Below are 21,410 nucleotides of genomic sequence, written 5' to 3'. Positions count from 1 at the left end.
GGGGGGCAGGGAAGAGGGAAAAATGGGTGATGGTCATTGAGAAGAGTGCTTGTTGGGATGAGCATGGGGTGTTGTATGTAAGTGATGAATCCTAGGAACCTACCCTCAAAACCAAGGGCACACTGTATACAAAGTATGTTAGCTAACTTGACAATAAATTATATATTTTAAAAAATGTGGCATGTCACACTACCAAAGAGCACAGGTTTCGAAACTCAACAGATGCAGGTTGGAGTCAGATTTCCCTTTTTCACTAGAAAATATAATTTGTTAGCTAACACATGGACAAAAATTCATTGTCTAGAAATAAAAATATTGTAAATGAAATAAATATGAGAGGCAGTCCCTGCCTAAGTGGAACAATATACATCATTTTTAATGGGAGCAATTTATATTTAATGTTGCAGGCATGGAAATATCTCAAACATGCATCAGCTGATGAACAGATAAACAAAATAAGGTATATCCATACTTTGGAATATTATGCAAAAATGAAAAGGAATGAAGTACTCACACATGCCACAATGTGGACGAACCTTTAAAACATTATGTTATATGACCCAGCAGTAGCACTGCTAGGAATTTACCCAAGGGATACAGAAATGCTGATGCATAGGAGCACATGTACCCCAATGTTCATAGCAGCACTCTCAACAATAGCTAAAACATGGAAAGAGCCTAAGTGTCCATCAACTGACAAATGGATTAAGATGATGTGGTTTATCCAAACAATGGAATACTACATGGCAACGAGAAAGAATGAAATCTGGCCATTTGTAGCAACATGGATGGAACTTGAGGGTGTTATACTGAGCAAAATAAGTCAGGCAGAGAAGGACAGAAACCATATGTTTGCACGTATAGGTGGATTAGGAGGAACTTAACAGAGGACCATGGGGGAGAAGAAGGGGAAAAATAGTTGGGGAGAGGGAGGGAGGCAAACCATGAGAGACTCTTGAATGCTGAGAACAAACTGAGGGCTGATGGGGGTGGGGGAGAGGGGGAGGGGGCTGATGGGCATGGAGGAGGGCACTTGTGGGGATGAGCACTGGGTGTTATATGGAAACCAACTTGACAATAAACTATTTAAGAAAAAAAAAAGAACCACTAAAAAAGAAAAGAAGACGATTATTATACAATTAAAAATATTTTAAGTAAAAAATAAACAAATAAAATAAAACATTGTTAATTGAAAGAAGCCAGACATAACAGATCATATATTGTATAATTTTATTTATGTGAAATGTGTAATAAGCAAATCTATAGAGATAGAATAGACTAGTGTTTGTCAGGGGCTAAGGATGCTGGGTGTGGGGAAAATGGTGATGACCGTTAATGGATAACATTCCTTTATGTGGTGAAGAAAATGTTCTGGAATTATATAATGGTGATAGTTGCACAATTCTGGAATATACTAAGAACTGTTGAATGGTATACTTCAAAAAGATAAAATGATAGTATGTACAATAAGTTTCTATTTTTTTTAATGTTGTCAGATGCTTTTCTAACATTGAAGGCAGCACATTTTCTTCCTTCTAGAGATCAGTACAGTAAAAGCTAATTGTTTATGGCAAGAATGTAACATAAACTATTTTGTGATTTGACAAAGGCTGACCTCTTTCACTACATATGAAGCTAATTTGTATTGGGGCCAAGAAAGCTTTCTAGTAGAAAAGTAATGAGACCACCTGCCCGTCATAATCTCTTTATTTTGGATTTTAATATAATATGACTTTCCCAATAAGTAGATGATGATCCCAACAGAATTTAGAGCTATCTGCATAAAAGACCATAGAAGATCTCTTAAGGGAAAATCTCACCATGAACAAAAATGTGTGTGTGTGTGTGTGTGTGTGCGCGTGTAAGAGAGAGAAAGAGAGAGAGTGTGTGTGTATTGAGATAAAGTAGAACTGACAGACCACTGTCAAAATCCAGATGCATAAGGGAGGATTGCCAGATTTAGCAAATAAAAATACAGAATGTCAGTTAAATTTTAATTTCAGACAAATAGCAAATAATTTTTTAGTAAAGTATGTGTCATGCAATGTTTGGTAACTACTCATACTTAAAATATTATTCATTGTTTATCTGAAATTCAAATTTAACTTCGTGACCTATATTTTATCTGGAATGCCTACAGGTTCCTCGCATCATGATTCTGGACACCAAGCAGAGGGAAAACCACAAATTGAGAGACATTTACTAAACAGTTGTTGAATGTCCGGTAGAAGGCACGGGACTCTGTCGCTCTTGCTTGGGGTGGCTCCCATCTAACCTCCTCCAACCAAGCTTGGTCAATGTGACAGTGTCACCAGGGAAAAACTGGGTGTAAAATCAGTAGCTTCACTGCCAGAAACTAATTGTTTATTAGTCAGAAGGGGCTGACTTGATTTGCAAGGAAGCATGGAAAAGCCATATCCACTACTGAATGGAAAGTCCTGCAGTCATCCTAGCCAGAAGATGACACCATATTTGGGGTTAACAGCAGACTGGGAGCCTGGCCAGAGGTTTTCAGGAGATATTAGCAATGAGAGAAGCATAGAGGGTTTGATAAATTCTTCCCACATGCCCAGCTGACTGGAGAGTTGTGCAAACATTCAAGGGAGAACAAAGAGAGCCCAAACTCTCCATACATTCTAAGCTGTCCAAAGCTGAGTACAGATGCGTATGACATTCAAGGAGACTGATGGAAAATAAAAGCTGAGGCAGAACTAAAAACCGCCTGAACTTTGAAAGTGTTTCCCAAGGTGAACACAGATCCACAGCAGAGGATTACTGGCTAATAGTATTTAGACACAACATCTGATATATCACTATTAGCCAACTAAGCTATGCAGACACAGGAAAACCAACAAAATTCCAGGGCTAGGAGTAAAATTTCAAGTTTAAAAATATCTGAGCAGAGAAGTTGGATGAGCACTATGGGAGACACAGTTTCCACAGATGTCAGGAAAAGTTACTCCAAACAAACCAGCAAAACTTGCATGGGGGAAAAAATCAGGGAAAAAAAGTTATTTAAAATGCTTTGTTTAAAAAATTTTTTTTTTAAGTAGGAGACATGTAGAGAAAGAAAGTATGACGTATGGGGTTGGGGGGAGGAAGCAGTCATTAAAACTTACACTTGGTGGACCCAGATGTTGTGTTTATCAAAGACAGACTTCAGAGCAGTTATTATAAATATGTTCAAAGAATTAAAGCAAACCATACTTAAAGAATTAAAGAAAAATCTGAAGACAGTGACTCTACAAGCAGATAATCTTGATAAAGAGACAGAAACTATACATATTAATCATACGGAATTTCTGGAGTTGAAAAGTATGATAACTGGGGGAGGGGGCAGGGGGGGTCCTCACCTGAAAGGCACAACAGCACATCTGAGATGGCAGAAGAAAAAAACCAGTGAACTTGAAAAGAAATCAATAGAACGTATACAATCTAAAGTACAAAAAGAAAAAATGATTAAAGAAAAGTGAACAGAGACTCAGGGACCTGAGACACCAGCATAGGTGTAATGCAATTCTTAGAAAAAGAGAGGACAAGAATGGGGCAGAAAAATATTTTGAAAAAAATATTGATAAAAAATGTTATGAAAAAACATTAATCTACATGTCAAAGACAATCAGAGCCCCAACTATGATAAAAACCAAGAGATCTACAATTACACACATAAGAGTCAACTACTAAAGACAAAGACTACTAAAGAAAGAGAAAAATCTTCAAGGCAGCAAGAGAAAAATAACTCATCACAAACACACATTATAATTAATAATGACTTCTGGAGGCCAAAAGGGAACAGAATGACATAGTCCAAATTCTAAAAGTTCTTGGTGTCAATCAAGAATTCTATACCCAGCAAAAGTATCTCTCAAAAATGAAGACAAAATAAAAACAATCACAGACTGGATGTGTTGGGGGGGAAAGGCTGAGAAAATGCATTGCCAGAGAAAATTATGGAGGAAATACTAAAGAAAATTATGGAGGAAAGGAAATAACATCAGACAGTATGTTGAATCCATCAGAAGAAATGAAGAAACTAAAAATGGAAAATAAGTAGGTAAATTATTTATCTCATGCAAAATAAGTAAAATGGTAATAAAAGAGTAACAGAGGAACAAAAACAGACAAACCTGAGACAAATAGAAAACAAAAAGCAAAATGGCAGATATAAATAATAACATCAAATACTATAATCTAAATAGGGACTAAATACTATAATCAAAGTACTCTGAAAGTACTAACAGTTTAAAACAAAAAAAGTAAATATATAAACTATACAAATAAAAATCGTATGTGCTGGAATGACTGTATTAATGTCAGATAAAATAGACTTTGAAACAAATATTTCTAGAGTTATTTAATAATGTTAAAAGATCGATACCTTAAAAATATATATCAACTCTAAGTGTTTGGTACCTATCAATACACCCCCAAAATATATGAAGCAAAATCTTACAAAATTAAAGGGAGAAACAGCTCAACAACAATACTTAGGGATTTTATTTATTTTAGGTTAAGGAATGTTAATGTATTTTTTAATAGTTTATTGTCACGTTGGTTTCCATATAACACCCAGTGCTCATCCCCACAAGTGCCCTCCTCCATGCCCATCAGCCCCCTTCCCCTCTCCCCCACCCCCATCAGCCCTCAGTTTGTTCTCAGCATTCAAGAGTCTCTCATGGTTTGCCTCCCTCCCTCTCCCCAACTATTTTTCCCCTTCTTCTCCCCCATGGTCCTCTGTTAAGTTCCTCCTAATCCACCTATACGTGCAAACATATGGTTTCTGTCCTTCTCTGCCTGACTTATTTTGCTCAGTATAACACCCTCAAGTTCCATCCATGTTGCTACAAATGGCCAGATTTCATTCTTTCTCGTTGCCATGTAGTATTCCATTGTTTGGATAAACCACATCATCTTAATCCATTTGTCAGTTGATGGACACTTAGGCTCTTTCCATGTTTTGGCTATTGTTTTTTTTTTTTAATGTTTTATTTATTTCTAGAAGAGAGAAAGAGAGACAGCATGAGCAGGGGAGGGTCAGAGAGAGAGGGAGTCACAGACTGAAACAGGCTCCAGGCTCTGAGCTGGCAGTCAGCACAGAGCCCGACCTGGGGCTCGAACCCACGAACCACGAGATCATGACCTAAGTGAAAGTCGGATGCTCAACCAACTAAGCCACCCAGGCGCCCCCATGTTTTGGCTATTGTTGAGAATGCTGCTATGAACATTGGGGTACATGTGCCCCTGTGCCTCAGCACTCCTGTATCCCTTGGGTAAATTCCTAGCAGTGTTATTGCTGGGTCACAGGGGTGTTCTATTGTTAATTTTTTGAGGAACCTCCACACTGTTTTCCAGAGGGGCTGCACCAGTTTACATTCCCACCAACAGTGTAGGAGGGTGCCTGTTTCAATAGTTAGGGATTTTAATATGCCACCCTCAGTAATTGATAGAATAACTAGACAGAATATCAGAAAGAATATAGAAGACTTGAACAACATTATCAATCAATGTGATTGTAATTGATATTTATATAATACTCCACCCAATGACAAAAGAATACATTTCTTTTCAAGTACACTTGAAAATATTTCTCCAGAATAGACCACATACTACATGAAAAAACGAGTCTCAACAAATATTGAGAAAAAGTTAAAAGACTCAAATCATACAACATGATTTCTAATCCCAACAGAATTAAATTAGAAATTCAAGACAAAAAAATGAAATAAAATAACACACTCCTAAATTAACCATGGGTAGAAAACAATTATAAGGGAAATTATAATTTTAATTAAATGAAAATTAAAATGCAACATATCAAAATGTATGGAATGCAGCCACAGCACACATAGATTGACAACGGTAGCTTTATTTTTGTAAATATAGCTTTAAATACATATATTTAAAAAGAAGAAAAATCTCAGAGTGCCTAGGTGGCTCATTCAGTTAAGTGTCCGACTTCAGCTCAGGTCATGATCTCATGGCTTTTGAGTTCAAGCCCTATGTTGGGCTCTGTGCTGACAGCTCAGAGCCTGGAGCCTACTTCATATTCTGTCTCCCTTTTTCTCTGCCCCTCCTCTGCTCACACTCTGTGTCTCTCTCAAAAATAAATAAACATTAAAAATTTTTAAAAATAAATAAAAATAAGAAAAATCTCAAATCTGTAATCTAAGCTTCTATTTTAAGGAATTAGGAGAAGAATTAAAATCAAAGCAAGTAGATGAAATAATAAAAACAGAATAGGAATCAATGAAATGGACTATATAAAAAGAAAAAAGAAAATAAATAAAACCAGTAACCCATTCTAAATATTTACAGGAAATTATTTGTAAAATAAAGATACCTGAATTATATTTAGAAAAATATTCATTGCATCATTACTAGAAAAATAAAATGAAGTCCATAAAAAGCATATCTATAAGACTATATAATTATACAGGGAAATTCTCATGAAATAATACTAATTTAAAAAGAAAACTATAAACTATCTTCTATAAGATATCTCTCTATACATATTTCTCTCTCTCTCTCTCTCTCTCTCTCTCTTTTACTATTTGATATGCTTTGGTGAAAGAATAATAGAGCGTTTGGTGTGCCTGGCTGGCTCAGTCAGTAGACTATGTGCTCTTGATCTTTTTCTTTTAACATTTATTTATTTATTTATTTTGAGAAGGAGAAAGAAAGTGTAAGTGGGGAAGGGGCAGAGAGAGAGAGGATAGAGAGAGTCCCAAGCACAGGGCTTGATCCTACAAACTATGAGATCATGACCTGAGCTGAAATCAAGATTCAGATGCTCTACTGAATGAACATTCAGGGACACTGACTCTTGATCTTGAGGTTGTGAGTTCAAGCTCCCTGTTGGGTGTAGATTTTACTGGGAAAAAAGTATTTAAAAAAAAAATGACAAAGCTTTTTTGATTGAGTGTGAGATGCTGGAAATGAAGTAGTAAATAAGGAAGACATGACCTTGCCCTCATACTGCTTACAGTCTGAAAAGGAATATAGATAGTATACACACAAATAGACTTAAATATATAAGTCTCTAGGAATAAAAAAATACAGATCCTTTGCCTTTCTGCCTCTGATCTGTCATATAACTGTAGCTGACAGGTAGCTTCCAGTATTTGCTTTTCAGAAAAATGTCCTCCCTACTCAGTTGACAAGGAGGCACCACTCCTTCCTCACAACATTTTGTACTAGGAGTAGGCATGTGACTTCAACTGAGCCAAAGAGATCCTTCTCCAAAATTTTTAGGCAGTCACTCTGCAGTGGACAAAATTTGTAAATGTAAAGCTCAGAAACTGTTTCCAGGCTAGAGAAAACCAATCTGTAGCATGATATAGAATTACTGCTATATATAGAGATGATTTAGAGATGACAGATAAACAGGACTAATTCCAGTCCTTCCTATGGTTTCATACCCTTGCTCCTCCAACAGTCTAGTTTTTAAATCTTTCCTTCAAGCTGATAGATTCCAATTTTGCTTACAGCCTGTGTTTTATTTTGATCAACTGCAATCCAAAAGGCAGAACAGTGTCCTTTGCCACTTACTTAACTTCCCTGTTTTTTTTCCCATTTGTACATTGGGAATAGCCCTATTTCCCTATGCAACTAAGATATTGATAACATTAAAAGATAATGGAAGACACTGTGCCTTGAATGTGCAATCCACATAGAGGTATTTAAAATTATTTTGCAATAAAACTCAAAATCTGGACAAATGATTCCATGTACACTTTTAGTGGAAACGAGATGATTGTTTACTGCTTTTACCCCTCTAGTGAAACTGTAAACAAAACAGTATATCTAGCAAAGGACTCTGTACCACACAACTAACTAACAAAGTCTGTGTGTTACAGGATAGTAGCAAATGTAGCTTTTCCTAGTGAATCAGAAAAAAAACTCTTCTGGACCACTCACCAAGGAGAGCCTTCAGGAAGTTTATAGATAAATCCACAGTTGGGCATCAGCCCCTTGGAAGACAGAATCTGGATGGATGTGGAGCAGTGGTAGGAACCATGAGATAATCAGCCAGAGTGGTTTAATGCAGGGCAGGACACAGAGGCTGAAAACCCACATCAGAGCCACAAGTAATCAGCTCTTAAACTGGGATGGTGAACAAGAAAGCTATGTTTAGAGGCATCTATAAGGAGAGAAGCTGCATCCTTTTCCAAAAGATTAGGGTTATTCTTCCACCAATGACCAGAAATTTTAGACTCCAGAGAACAGGGAGAGAAGACAGGTAATCACTGAAGAAGCCTCTAGATTATCCCAATATCTTTCTTGTGTCCACCTAGCAGAAGCAAAAGAATAATAGTAATGCCCTATACATAGTATTTGGCAACTTAAAAATTGTCCCAAACACAGTATCATTTAATCGTCATAAAATTCTGTTAGTTAGATATGTTTCTCAACATTAAAAAATCCTGAGAATGAGACTAATTCAGTGACTGTATTAATAGTAATACAATTTCAACCTTTTGGATACTTTAATACAATAAAACATTATGTGCTATTCATACAGAAAAGAAAAAATGATATTGCAGATTGAATGAAACTATGAATGGCTCTCTTCCAAGTGGTATTTTCTCCAGCTTTATTAAGATATAACATACAAAATTCTGTAAGTTTAAGGAGTACAACTTGTTGATTTGATATACTTATATATTGCAAAATAATTACCATCATAGTGGTAGCTAACATAGCCATCATATCACAAAATTATCATTTTTAAGTGGTAAGAACATTCAAGATTTACTCTATTAGCAGTTTTCAAGTATATAATAAAATATTATTAGCTATAGTTGCCACATTGTGCATTAGATCCCCAGAACTTATTTTCTTATAACTAGAAGTTTGTATCCTTTGACCAACATCTCCCCATTAACCACCTTCCATGCCTGGTAACCACTATTTTACTGTTTCTATGAGTTTTGATTTTTTAGATTCCACATATAAATGATGTAATACAGTATTTGTCTTTCTCTGTCCGACATGTCAGTGACACTTCACCCTTCTGCCTGCCTCTTCCACTTATAAGGGCCTTTATGATTACATTGGCCCCATCCACAAAATTCAGAATAATATCTGTCGATTAGCAACCTTAATCCCCCTTTGCCACATTCCTAATATAACCACTTCTAAACAGTAAGAAATGGTTTTTTAAAGCTTCAAGCAAATTTCTTAGTAAATTAAACTGCTTAAAGATAAAGACCATGTTATGAGTGTGCTCTCCAATAAACATCTCAGATGGATAAAGCAACTGAGGGCAAAGGTCAAATTAAAGGTAGTAGCTTCCCACTAAGGCATCATAGTCCCAAATTGGCCTCCATTTAGTTCAGAGATATACATAGAAGTGATAAAGGGAAAAATAGAGAAAATTTGAGAATTAAGTCTTTAAAAGATTTGGGGTATGTTTCCTGGCACCTAAGTGGAACCAAACAGAAAAGAAACATACCAGGTTTTAAATCAACATATATTGCCCAAAAACCCCACACAAAAAAACTCAAAAAACAAAAACTAACTAACTAAAAAAGCTCATCTAAAAAAATCCCTTCACTATTTAAGAATTAACCAGACTCTTGGGACCCAGCATTTCAGCACCAGAAAGTGGGCAAAGAAAGCTGCGCTGTCCCCAAGAAGAATATATTACCCAATTACTATTTTAGATATGGCTTAAGAACATAATAGAAAAGAAGCTTCCAGAGATGCTTCCATGGGTCACAGAGAGGAATGGACAAGAGAGTAGAAACTTCTCCACCACTTCCCCCCAAAAATAGAAAAGAAACTTCTCCCAAACCCATATAGAGCTTTCCCAGTGTCTCCCCAATGGGGAATTCAAAATTACTATGAATTAATGATTACTGTATGTCTTACATTCATCATCTTTCCAAATGGGAGAAGCTATTGTTAAATATCCCTGTTACACTATCATATATTTAATAAGGGGATGAGAAGTGAGAAGATAAATTTCCTTTTAAATTATAGGTCTCTAGGTCAAGAAAAACCCCAACCAAATCTGATGGAGAAGACTTTTTTTCTAAGTTTATTTATTTATTTTGAGAGAGAAAGAGCAAGTGAGTGGTGGGAGTGGGGGACGGGGGGGTGGGGGCGGGGAAAGAGAATCCCAAGCAGGCTCCTCACTGCCAACACAGAGCTCCAGTGCAGAGCTCAAACCCAGGAACCATGAGATCATGACCTGAGCCAAAACCAAGAGTCAGACACCTAAGCTACTGAGTCACCCATGTGTCCCTGATGGAGAAGTTCTTGTATATCACCTGAAGATCCTACACTTGGAACTGGGCAAAGTGCCCAGATGGGACTTTAGGGTTTCACCTGTGGAGATGTAGAAGCAATACTAGATCAGAAGGAATTAAGTAGTGTGTGTGTGTGTGTGTGTGTGTGTGTGTGTGTGTCCAAATGATTTTCAGTCATAAAATTAGATAATATTTAACAGTGACGGGTCCAGAGGTCAAATACCTCACCAACATTTCAAATTAGTTAATCTATAAATATACATAGGGAACCCTATGCTAGATGCTGGAACTATAATGATGAGTAAGACATATGCTAACTTGGATGTAAATTGAAAAAAGAAATTTAAAAAAAGAAATATTTCTCAGATACTTACGATGAGATAAAGATTGTGTTACTACATATATGGTTTATTTCCTCTCTACAACCCTATGAGATATTATTGATATCCCCATTTTCCAGATGAAAAAAATGAGGACTAAAATCATTAACTATTTTTCACATATTCACACAACTAGAAAACAATAAGGACAATGCTTTAATCCTGACAGGACTCCAAATATTATCCACATAGCTATTTAGTGATACAACCAATATTTGTAACAATCCTTCACTTCTTGAAAAACAGGACAGAGAGGAAGTTGAGAAACTTCCCAGGGTTTCCAACTCAATGTAGTTGATGGAATCATCATAATCTAGTTCCTAAGAAAAAGAATGGAACACGAAGAAAAGCAGCCTAAATGATTTAGTTCTACATCCTGGAGGAGATGTCTAGTTGATACATAGATTTATGCATCTAATGCCCAAAAAAGAGTTCCAGGATGGAGAAAGAGATGTTGGACTCATTTGTGTTAGTGGTGGTTAAGGATATGAGTGTGTATGACCTTTTCTGAAAAAGCATAAAAGAATGAGGGTCAAGACTGTGAACTCCAAGAGACTACTCCAATTTTGCTAACCTGTCCAGCAACAATGTGCACATTCCTATCAGGAGCCAAGTTAGAAGAGAAAAATCAAGCGTGCCCTGTTTTCTCTAACTCTAGTCTATTCCCTGATCTCTGTGTTACAGGAAAGCCATGAGAAGTAAGACGCTGTGCAATCTGCAGCTTGTTTACCTCCCTGATGCCAAACTGCCTTTGTGAGGAACTGGTTTACTCATCCCTGGTGTGTGAACTAATTTAGCTGATCATCTGAATGCCTAAGAGAAATCCATGTTCTAACATCAGGAGGTAAGTGCATAATGGTGATACCATTCATTTTTCAAACATTTATTATGTCCCAGGCATTTTATAATGCACTGAGAGTACAAATATGAATGACACAAACTCTTCTGATTTCAAAGAATTTACAATCAATTAGGGGTACAAATAAATAAACAACCCATTACAAATCACTACATACATTTTGAGATTTGTACAAGATGCAATCAACGTATAAAGATAGGAGTCTTGGAGTGCCTGGAAAAGTCAGGAAAGAGTTTTCAGGGAAAGTAGTTCTTGATCTGAAATTTGAAAAATGAACAGTTTTCCAGATGGCTGAAGGGCAGGTATGACTGTTTTACAAAAACAGCTGCCATTATAAAAGTGAGTGAAGAGCTACTTGAGCCTGTACAAAGAATCAATGCACATTTGGAGATTTAAAAAAAAACAAAACAGGAATCCCTTCAGATATTCAATATAAAATTATATTTATCCATGTGCTCATAACTCACTTCATGTTATGTTCAGTTCTCTGTGTTTCTGTAATATGTCTGGTCTACTGAAAATACCAAATGTTCATATCAGAGGCATGTATGCTTAGTTATTATTCCTGGGTTGTGGAGGAGGGGTGTGAGAAGAGAATAAGATAAAAAATACAAGAAAAAAACAAACAAAAACAAAAACAGGAGAAGAAGGCAAAGATGAAGAGCCAGAAGAGAAAAAAAGAAAAGCTGGAAAAGGACCACGAAGAAGGAAGAAAAAGAGGAAGAGAAGTAAAAGCCCTCTTAGTCCAGGAAACCTCTGTATTTCACACTTAATTTCCTTGATAAAGCTTGGAGTGCAGATTCCTGGGGAGCCATCAGCCCAGAGGGGAAGCACAACACCAAGTCTTGATGTCAAAGAACCGGTGGGCTACACCCTCCCGGATCTGCTTAGTCTTCACACCATAGACAATGGGGTTGAGCATTGGTGGCACCACCACATAAAGATTGGCCAGCAGGATATGGACATGTCGAGGAATGTTATGTCCAAAGCGGTGGGTCAATAATGTAAAGAAAGATGGAACATAAAACATGAGAATAACACAGAGGTGGGAGCCACAAGTGCTAAGGGCCTTGTGCCGGGCATCCTGAGAAGGCAAACGAAACACAGCTCGGAGGATCAGTGAGTAAGACACAGCAATTAGGATCACATCCATGATGACCATGACAATAGGCACTGAGAAGCCATACCAGATGTTAATGGTGATGTCAGCACAGGCCAAGCGGGCCACTCCGATATGCTCACAGTAGGAATGGGGGACAATGTTGGTCCGGCAGAAGGGCAGCCGCTTCAGTAAGAAGATCACTGGGAAGATGATGCAGAAGCTTCGGGTGACAATGGCCAGACCAATCCTTCCCACAACACGCCATGTTAGCACGGCTGTATAATGCAGGGGGGCACAGATGGCCACAAAGCGGTCAAAGGCCATGGCTAACAGGATGGCTGACTCCCCCACAAACATCACATGGACAAAGAAAACTTGAGTGACACAGGCATCAAAGGCAATGTCATGGGCATGGAGCCAAAAGATGGCTAGAGCCTTGGGTACAGTAGTGGTAGATAGCAGGATGTCCGTGATGGCCAGCATGGAGAGGAAGAAGTACATGGGCTCATGAAGATTACGTTCTGTGATGATGACTACTATCAGGATGCTGTTCCCCAGGATGGCAGTGATATACATGAGGCAGAGGGGTATTGACAGCCAAATGTGGTAAGCCTCCCATCCAGGGATGCCCAGTAGAACAAAAACTGCAGGGTGGAAGATGGTAAAGTTGGCATGAGTCATGATGCACTTTAGAGTCCTCTCTATAATGACTCAGAAGCTGATGAGTCTGCTGAAATTGACAGGAACAGAAAGGATCTCTGAGTGTGTACAGAGATCATACAAGATAGCATTAAGTTCTAAACCATGGGACTCTCCAGAGGCAAGTTCTCCCAGAGAATGCTCATTTGAGTGTATGGCTTATTAGCATGTAGACCTTCTGTGTCAGTCATACTTCCGGAACCAATAGAGGCAGGGGCACCTGGGTGGCTCAGTCGATTAAGCATTTCACTCTTAGTTTCAGTTCAGGTCATGATCTCACAGTTCGTGAGTTCGAGCCCCTTGTCGGAATCTGTGCTGACAGTGCAGAGCCTACTTGGGATTCTTGGTCTCCCTGTCTCTCTGACTCTGTGTCTGTCTGTCTGTCTGTCTCTCCTTCTCTCTCTCAAGATAAATAAATAAACATTAAAAAAAAAAAGAAGAAGAAGAACCAATAGAGGCTTCACCCTGCCTCCATCACCCTACTCCAAAAGTTAGGCTCCACCATACCTTTCAGACATCATTCTACCATTTCCATACAAGTGGTATTTGTGCCCTTACCTGTGTTATACTTTTCCCTGTCCCCAAGATTTTGCTCCTTCTTTATTTACCTGAATTTCCCTTCCCTTCCACTTGTACTTACTCAAATTTTAACCTTAAAATACTTCCTTAAATTCACCACGTTGTAATGGCCTATGTTCATAACAATGTATCTCCTTCCTGAAGATCTATTAGCTAAGCTATTCTCTAATTTGATTATATTTAATCACATTAAATTTATCTGGCTATTACTTTGAACATTTCACATGAGACTAGCCTAATATCTTGGCACTTATGGCTTCCTGTGCATGAAAATGGAGTACCAAATGGATATCCAGAAGGAGCCTAAGGTATATATTTCTCCACACTGACTCAAATTCAAATCTTCCCAAAAGGCAGCAAGGAATGGAGCAACCGAGAGAGGCCATATTCATCACTTACTCCTTGCTTCTCATGCTCCTCCCCAAATGGTTCCATAAAGGTTTCTCTAGGCTAGATCTCCTTATCCTTAAAAGCCCCCCGGGAAAAATACTCTGAGTACAGAGAACCAATACACTCCTCCTGTGGCTCCATTAAGATAGCCCTCCTCCTACCCTACTTGTTTTTATCCTCAAAAACATCCAGGTTTCCCTTCTGTAAGAAGGGGTAAGTGTAAAGTCCTTCTTGCCTTAGCTTTTCCCACCATTCAGGTAAGATTTGTTTCCTCCTGAAGGTCTAGACCACCTGTCAGCTATAAAGTATAGAGAAGGATGATTAAAACTCTGGAAGGGAACATGGAGAAAAGCGACTATAAGAGAGAATAAGAAGTATAAAGTTTCCAAATAAATACTAGATGGATCTACTGACAATGGTTCAAAGGGCCCCAGGGAGTAAGGCATCGAAAGGAATGAAAGGCCCAGTTTATGAGGTTATCCCCCTACCTCTGTGCAGATGCACTTCTTCAGTGCATGATGAGCTGTGGGGAGGAATTAATGGGACTATATAGGTGGGGACAGAAATGGGAACAGGGTCAGATTTAGGGAAGTGTTGTCCCCAGGTGAGCTAGTAACAATGACATCTTTCAAGCCAGGATATTTTAAATATTCATTCAACTTCTATTTAGATGAAAAACTGACCTTTGCTGGCGATAAGCACAGAGAAGAAGAGCCACTGGTAGCATTGCTCTGCCTCTATTCTAAAGCATTGGCCCCAAATTACATAAACAAAAGCCCCACCAGAAAACAAATTCATTTTCTTTAGAAGAAAACTTACTGAAATTCTTCCTCACTTTTCTGAACCCCATTAGTTATTAATGCATCCCTTCTCAATAAAAGATACCTGATATAAGTCCTTATAAAAACAACTCCAGCTCTCTGCTATAATTCTAATGATTCTTTAAAACCCAATAGTGAGCCAGCAAAGGCAAGGGGGGAGAAAGGCAGAGAGGCCTGGATGGCTGTTATTGAGGTTCCAGAAAGAAGGTTATTGTCTGTGTGATGAAAGACTTTCATTTCATTCAAAGGCTTCTGAGGGCCTCATCTCAACCCTGCTGAGTATTCTCAGCAGGAGGGTTCTAGGCTCATTTAGGAAGAGGGATAAGAAGAGAGGAAAGTCACAGGCACAAAGAGGGACATCCAAAATCTCACAGAAAGTACCTCCCTGAACCCTATGAGAATATCTAGATGAGAGAGAAGATCCAGAACAGTGGAGAAGGCACAAGGACCCATACTAAGTGGAAGGGAACAGGTGCATTAGGTGAGGGCACTAAGGGTTCACAGGTTCACAGATGAACCCTACCTACCACCTCTACTAAGGTGGTAATCTTAGGTTATTATTCTTGTTATTATTAGTTATAAGCCTCTCTGGCCAGGGTCCCATTGTTTTTCTCAAGTGGCAAAACACCTTAACGAATATTCAGCAACATTGAAGTCTTATTCTTCATCCAAATATGACCAAAGTAAATTCCTTTCCCAAGGAAGAGTACAATGGGATGAGAAAAGTGCCAAAAGAGAGAAAAACAGCCTGAGAATAGATCTTTCAAATGGACCTGGTGTCTCAGAATCAAGACCTGAGGGCTGGGTGACGCACCAGGCAGGCCCATCACTGATGAACTTAGCTTAGGTCACAACTACCTGGCAGGCTTCTCTGGCAGGCTTTGAAAAACACCCATCCGTCTCAGCAGGAACAGAGACTGTCTCCAACATTTATAGAATCCCAGGGTGGAATGATAGGAGTCAGAGCTTCAGCTCTAAAATCAAAGAGAGCCAGGAGTGAGCATCAGGGGGAAGATTCAGTCCAGGCTACAGAGAAATGGAGCCACTTCTTTCTCACATCCCCCTGAGCAGACTTTACTGTCTCTTTTTCCTGCTAGTGTCCTTTTCTTCCTGAAAGTCCCAACCAACTCTATTTTTTTGGTAATCCCCATTGTCTCTTTATGGAGTTATATAAAAGCTTAGTATGTCTTCATGCAGTCTTAACGTTGGAAGAATCTCCTAACATCAGAACAACATATTAAAATACACTCACAAACCACATCAGGTATAATTGTTAGATAACCATATAGGAGTGAGTCAGTTACTTTTTGGCCTAGTTATACTATGTAGATATTTATTAAAACAAGTAGTAATTTTATTTTGCCATTTTCTTTGTGCTTCAGATCTCAAGTGTTTTTCACTACTCTTAGGTTCTTTTATTATTCTTTTTAAGTTTATTTATTTATTTTGGGGGGGAGAGAGAGAGAAAGAGAGCATGTACAAGCAGGAGAGGAACAGAGACAAGGACAGAGAGAGAATTCCAACCAGGCCCCACACAGTCAGTACAGAGCCCAGTGTAGGGTTCGAACTCACAAAACCATGAGATCGTGACATGAGCCAAAATCAAAAGTCAGATGTTTAACCAACTGCACCACTCAGGTGCCCCATACCACTCTTAGGTTCTTTGAAAAGTACAGGCTCTAAACCCTGAAACCATGTCCCGAACAGATAAAACAGCCTGTCCATCACCCCAGGTCATAAGGGTGGCCTTTGTTTGCAGCACAATATATTGGAAAGATTAGTTATGAGATGTGTCAACAAGAGATGCCTTTTATAAATAAGGTGCAAAAACTTGTGAATGATTTATCCTTTTAATAAATTGGAGAAAATACAGATTTATGTCTCTAATAACTTCACTTATGTTCACATGCACTTAAAGGTAGCAGGTAAAATGTTTTCATAATCTTAAGTCAGTGTTATATATACTACAGAGGTACTGATATACCCTTCATTCACTGACATAGTGACTCACATTTTTAAATAAATAAATATCTCAAGAATGCCCACCTACCCATTTGTTTCCCTCCCTGTAAGCATTTTGAAAATTTTGTAAAAATCTGAGTAAGCTTATGGTGGTGTATTATGTGTAAATACCATCTGCCACATTCTTATGCTATGATGGCAAAAACATGGAGAACCCAGCTCCAAGGCACACTTTCTTGTCCCAGTCTCTATACTTATTCTGCAAAGTACAGGATGGAAGACAGAATGTGGAGAACTTTTCTGGCTTAGACACACCTGACACCCAGATTACCAACAAAAGTTTCCTTAAAAGTCCTCCTCACTCTGGAAATGGGAGTTCACAGCACTAAACACAGAGTTTTGCATATCATAGGTACTTAGGAAATATTTGAACAAATGACCATGGAATTAGTAAGTTAATCTTTCACCAGTAGTTTTGCCTGTTTCACGAAGATATTGATCAAAATCTGAGCCATTTTCATGAATATCCCCCACTGATTAACCATGTCTTGATACAGTCTGATTCTGACTGCTCTATGGATTGCCCTCAAACATTTATCAGGGGCACCTGACTGGCTCCGTTAGTAGAGCACGTGACTCTTGATCTCAGGGTTGTGAGTTCAAGCCCCATTTTGGGTGCAAAGGCTACTTAAGAAATTTTTTTTAATCAAGAAGGGTCTTTTCCCCCACATTCTCCTGGTGTTTTGCTCCATTCTGCATTCTCATTCCTAACCAGGGCCATCTCCTAGTCCCATTGACATTTCCCCTAATGCGCACCCTCCCCACCCTGTGCTCTACCATGCTGTAATCCATCTGTCATCCTTTGTCTCATTTTCACATCTCTACCTCCTCTCTCCCAGCTCTAGTCTCTGTCCTTCGTAGATACTCCTAAACATACACACTCACACTCCTGTCAATCCCTCCCCCTGCAACCCTCGATGCTCTTGAACTCACCTACTATATCACAGTATCAGTTGAAGCACTGAGAAAGTGATAGAACAGAGCTCAAAGTGTTACTTGTTCTGAGAGCAGAGGAATGAGAAGGAAAGAGAAAGCTAGAGCCTGATCATCTTGGCATGAGGGGGTGTCACTATTCCTGCTTGGTTCAGGATACTTATATTTAGACTGAGAAGACACATGCTTCCTTCTTCTAGAGGCAGAGTCAAGAATCACCCCTGGGATCATTAAGCATGGGATCAATGACCCAAAGGAGAAAGAAAACTCTTTCCCTAACGCCAACAGGGAACACTAACTCTTAGGATAATTAGTAACTCCAGAAGAAAAAATGCACAGAAAGTATTTGAAGACACAGCTTAAGAACAGACAGAAATCCCAGCAGTAAAATAATAACACAATTTATAACAGCTAACATTTGATGAGCCCTCACTACATCCCTGTCACTGGGATTAATTAATTAATTCTTAGACCAACTCAAAGAGATAAGGACTATTATTATAATCCATTTGGCAGATAAAAATAGAAGTTCACAGAGACCTGTGACTTCAAGTGGCTGCTAAGAAAAGGCAAAAGTCCCCAGGCAAACATGTCAAAGTGTTCAGAATCAGTCCGGAAACACTGATTAAGGGAACAAAGAGGGATAAATATGAAGCAACCAACCTTACAGGATCAATCATTCAAGGTAAGTTCAAGAAAAAAGAAACAGAATAAATTAAAGATTGATTAAAATGTTTACACCATGGGGGTACCTAGGTGGCCCAGTCAGTTAAGCCTCTGACTCTTGATATCAGCTCAAGTTGTGATTTCCAGGTTGTGAGATGGACCCTCTCACTGAGCTCCGTGCTCAGCATGGAGCCTGCTTGGGATTCCCTCTCCCGCTCTCTCTCTGCCCCTCTCCCGCTCATTCTCTCTCTCTCTCTCTCTCTCTCTCTCTCACTCACTCTCTCTCTCAAAATAAACAAATAATGTTTACACATGTTTAAAAAATGTTTAGCCATTAAAAGCAAAATTTACTTTTTGTGGTCACTTGATTAGACTATTAAAGTACTCTATTATTGAGAGGAGAGTAATTCTTCCCAACTCAACTTGTAACCTTCAGGGCAAAAAGTTGCTAGGAACCCCACAACCCTTCTTCCATAAGGAAAAAAAGGAAATGACATTAGCCCAATCAACTATCCCACTTGTAGGGATTTACCCAGGAAAAATAAATCATAACTCCACAAAAGCCTTCTACACAAATGTTCATAGCAGCTTTAATCATAGTAGCCAAAAACCAGAAACAACCCAAATGCCCATCAATAGAAGAGTCGATAAACAAATTGTGATTTATTTATACAATGGAATTCTATTCAGCAATTAAAATGAACAAACTACTAACACATGCATTAATACAAATCAAATTCAAGATCATTTTGTCGAGTGAAAGAAGCCAGATACAAAGGCTACACACTGTATGCTTCCAAATATACAGGTTCTACAACAGACAACTAGTCTGTGGTAACATAAATCAGAATGATTGCATCTGGAGTGGGAGGAAGCAGAGGGAGTTTCTTTAATGAAAGTATTCTACATATGGAAAAGTATGAGTTTCATGTGTATCTGTATTTGTCAAAAGAAGGATTTGGAGGTGCATCAGGAACAAAGAACATCAGGAACAGAAATATGCATAAGTTCTTTTTCTCATAAGGTTTTTATTTCACATGAAATGGTTATAATAAAAATTATAATACCATCTGATACTTAAGATAATGATATTTAAACGTAGAAAGAGCAAAGGGACATCTAAATGGAACTATGGTTCTCACACTTTACTATAAGTGGTAAAAAGTTGATACCAGTGGACTATGAGTCACATATATGTGACCCTACAAATATATCAGGAGGAATCCTAAAAATGTTCAAATAACCCACAGAAAGGAAAGAAAACAGAAATAGACGAATGACACACAGAAGAAATAAAAAGAAAACAAATAATAAGACGGTTTACTTAAGCCCTAACAAATTAACAATTACCTAAACTGTAAATGTTACCTTGACCGGAACAATTACCTTAACTATACAAACCAGAGACTGGATTTAAAAAAACAAAAAAAAATCAACTACATGCTGTTTACAAAAAATTCACTTCAAATTCAATGACGTAGGTAGGTTGAAAATAAAAGAATGGAAAAAATATATATCATGTAAACATTCATGAAAAAAATCAGGAGTGGCTACATTAACATCAAATAAAGTAGACTTCAAAGCAAAGAAAATTACTGGTAACAAAGAGACACATTACATAATGATAAAAGGGTCAATTTACCAGGAAAATACAATGATCCTAAGTATGTACACACCAAACAACAGAGCCTCAAAAGATATGAAGCAAAAACAGAAAGAACTGAAAGAAGAAATAGACAACACTCTATAATTTGCAACTTCAACAGCCCCCTCAGTGCAGAAGTTCTATCTGGGCAACTAGTAGAACTACTAGACGGAATATCAACCAGGATATACGAAACTGACCAACATAATTAGTCAACATGATCTGGTTGAAATATACAGAACACTCCACCCAACAACAATAGAACATACATTTTTTTTTTCAAGCACGCTTGGACATTTACCAAGATAGACCTTATCCACAGCCATAAAACAAACGTAACCAAAATTGTTCGTGTCAGATGTCTAATATACATCATTTCAGATATATATACAATTATACATACATAGTTAGGACAAATGCTTGAAAAAATAAAGTGTATAGTTTGGTCTTTTTTTTTTTTAAATATAGCTGGCATATACTAGAAACATGAGAACATGTTTCTATTAACATTTAATCAATTTTTAATTAATTTAACATGTTAAAATATTAACAATGAGTATGTTCCTTAAAGTAATATTAGGAGTCTTGCTTATTTTCCTTTTTTGTTTATTCCTACATTCTAATTTTTCTACAAGAGAACAAGAGTTGAATTATAAAATTTTTGAAGTTTATGTTTTTGGAAACATGTATATTCAACTGAACTTTATTGTTAATGCAGACTATTCTTTTTAAAGTTTACTTTAATGTGTGTGGTGAGGCATTTGTTACGTCAAGGAACGTGAGATAGCATAGTAATATTGACTACTAACTTGTTCTCATTATCTAGTTGATTCCATTTATAAAACAATGCTATTGAAATGTATGCTTTTCCTACTTAACATTGTTATTTATTGTAGAAACTAGAAAATGTTCCCTGGGTCACAAACATGAAAAATATTGAGGATAAAAGTTTAAAAGTACACTAAATTTTGGAAGAGTTGATTTTATTTTTTAAGAAAAGTGGAACTTGCAGTGCCATTAATATTTTCTTTTAATTAAACACCACATAACAGCAACATTAT

At 37.7% G+C, this 21,410-nt stretch overlaps 1 protein-coding gene across 1 annotated transcript; it reads right to left on the bottom strand.

The window, feature by feature from the left end:
* Positions 1-12,306: 12,306 nt before the first annotated feature.
* LOC120221452 (olfactory receptor 52B2) lies at positions 12,307-13,275 on the bottom strand. The gene has a single exon (XM_039218849.1). It carries the CDS (start codon positions 13,273-13,275, stop codon positions 12,307-12,309), a length of 969 nt encoding a protein of 322 aa, XP_039074780.1.
* Positions 13,276-21,410: the final 8,135 nt, after the last annotated feature.

The sequence above is a fragment of the Hyaena hyaena genome, unplaced genomic scaffold (genome assembly GCF_003009895.1).
Source record: "Hyaena hyaena isolate Hyena2069 unplaced genomic scaffold, ASM300989v1 scaffold_779, whole genome shotgun sequence".
NCBI classification, from domain to species: Eukaryota; Metazoa; Chordata; class Mammalia; order Carnivora; family Hyaenidae; genus Hyaena; species Hyaena hyaena.
Note: the sequence above shows the minus strand (reverse complement) of the source record. Positions and strands in the feature narration are given on the sequence as shown.

What these genes read in the sequence shown, in the direction of transcription:
- LOC120221452 (XM_039218849.1), bottom strand. Translation starts at nt 13,275, where the DNA reads ATGACTCATGCCAACTTTACCATCTTCCACCCTGCAGTTTTTGTTCTA.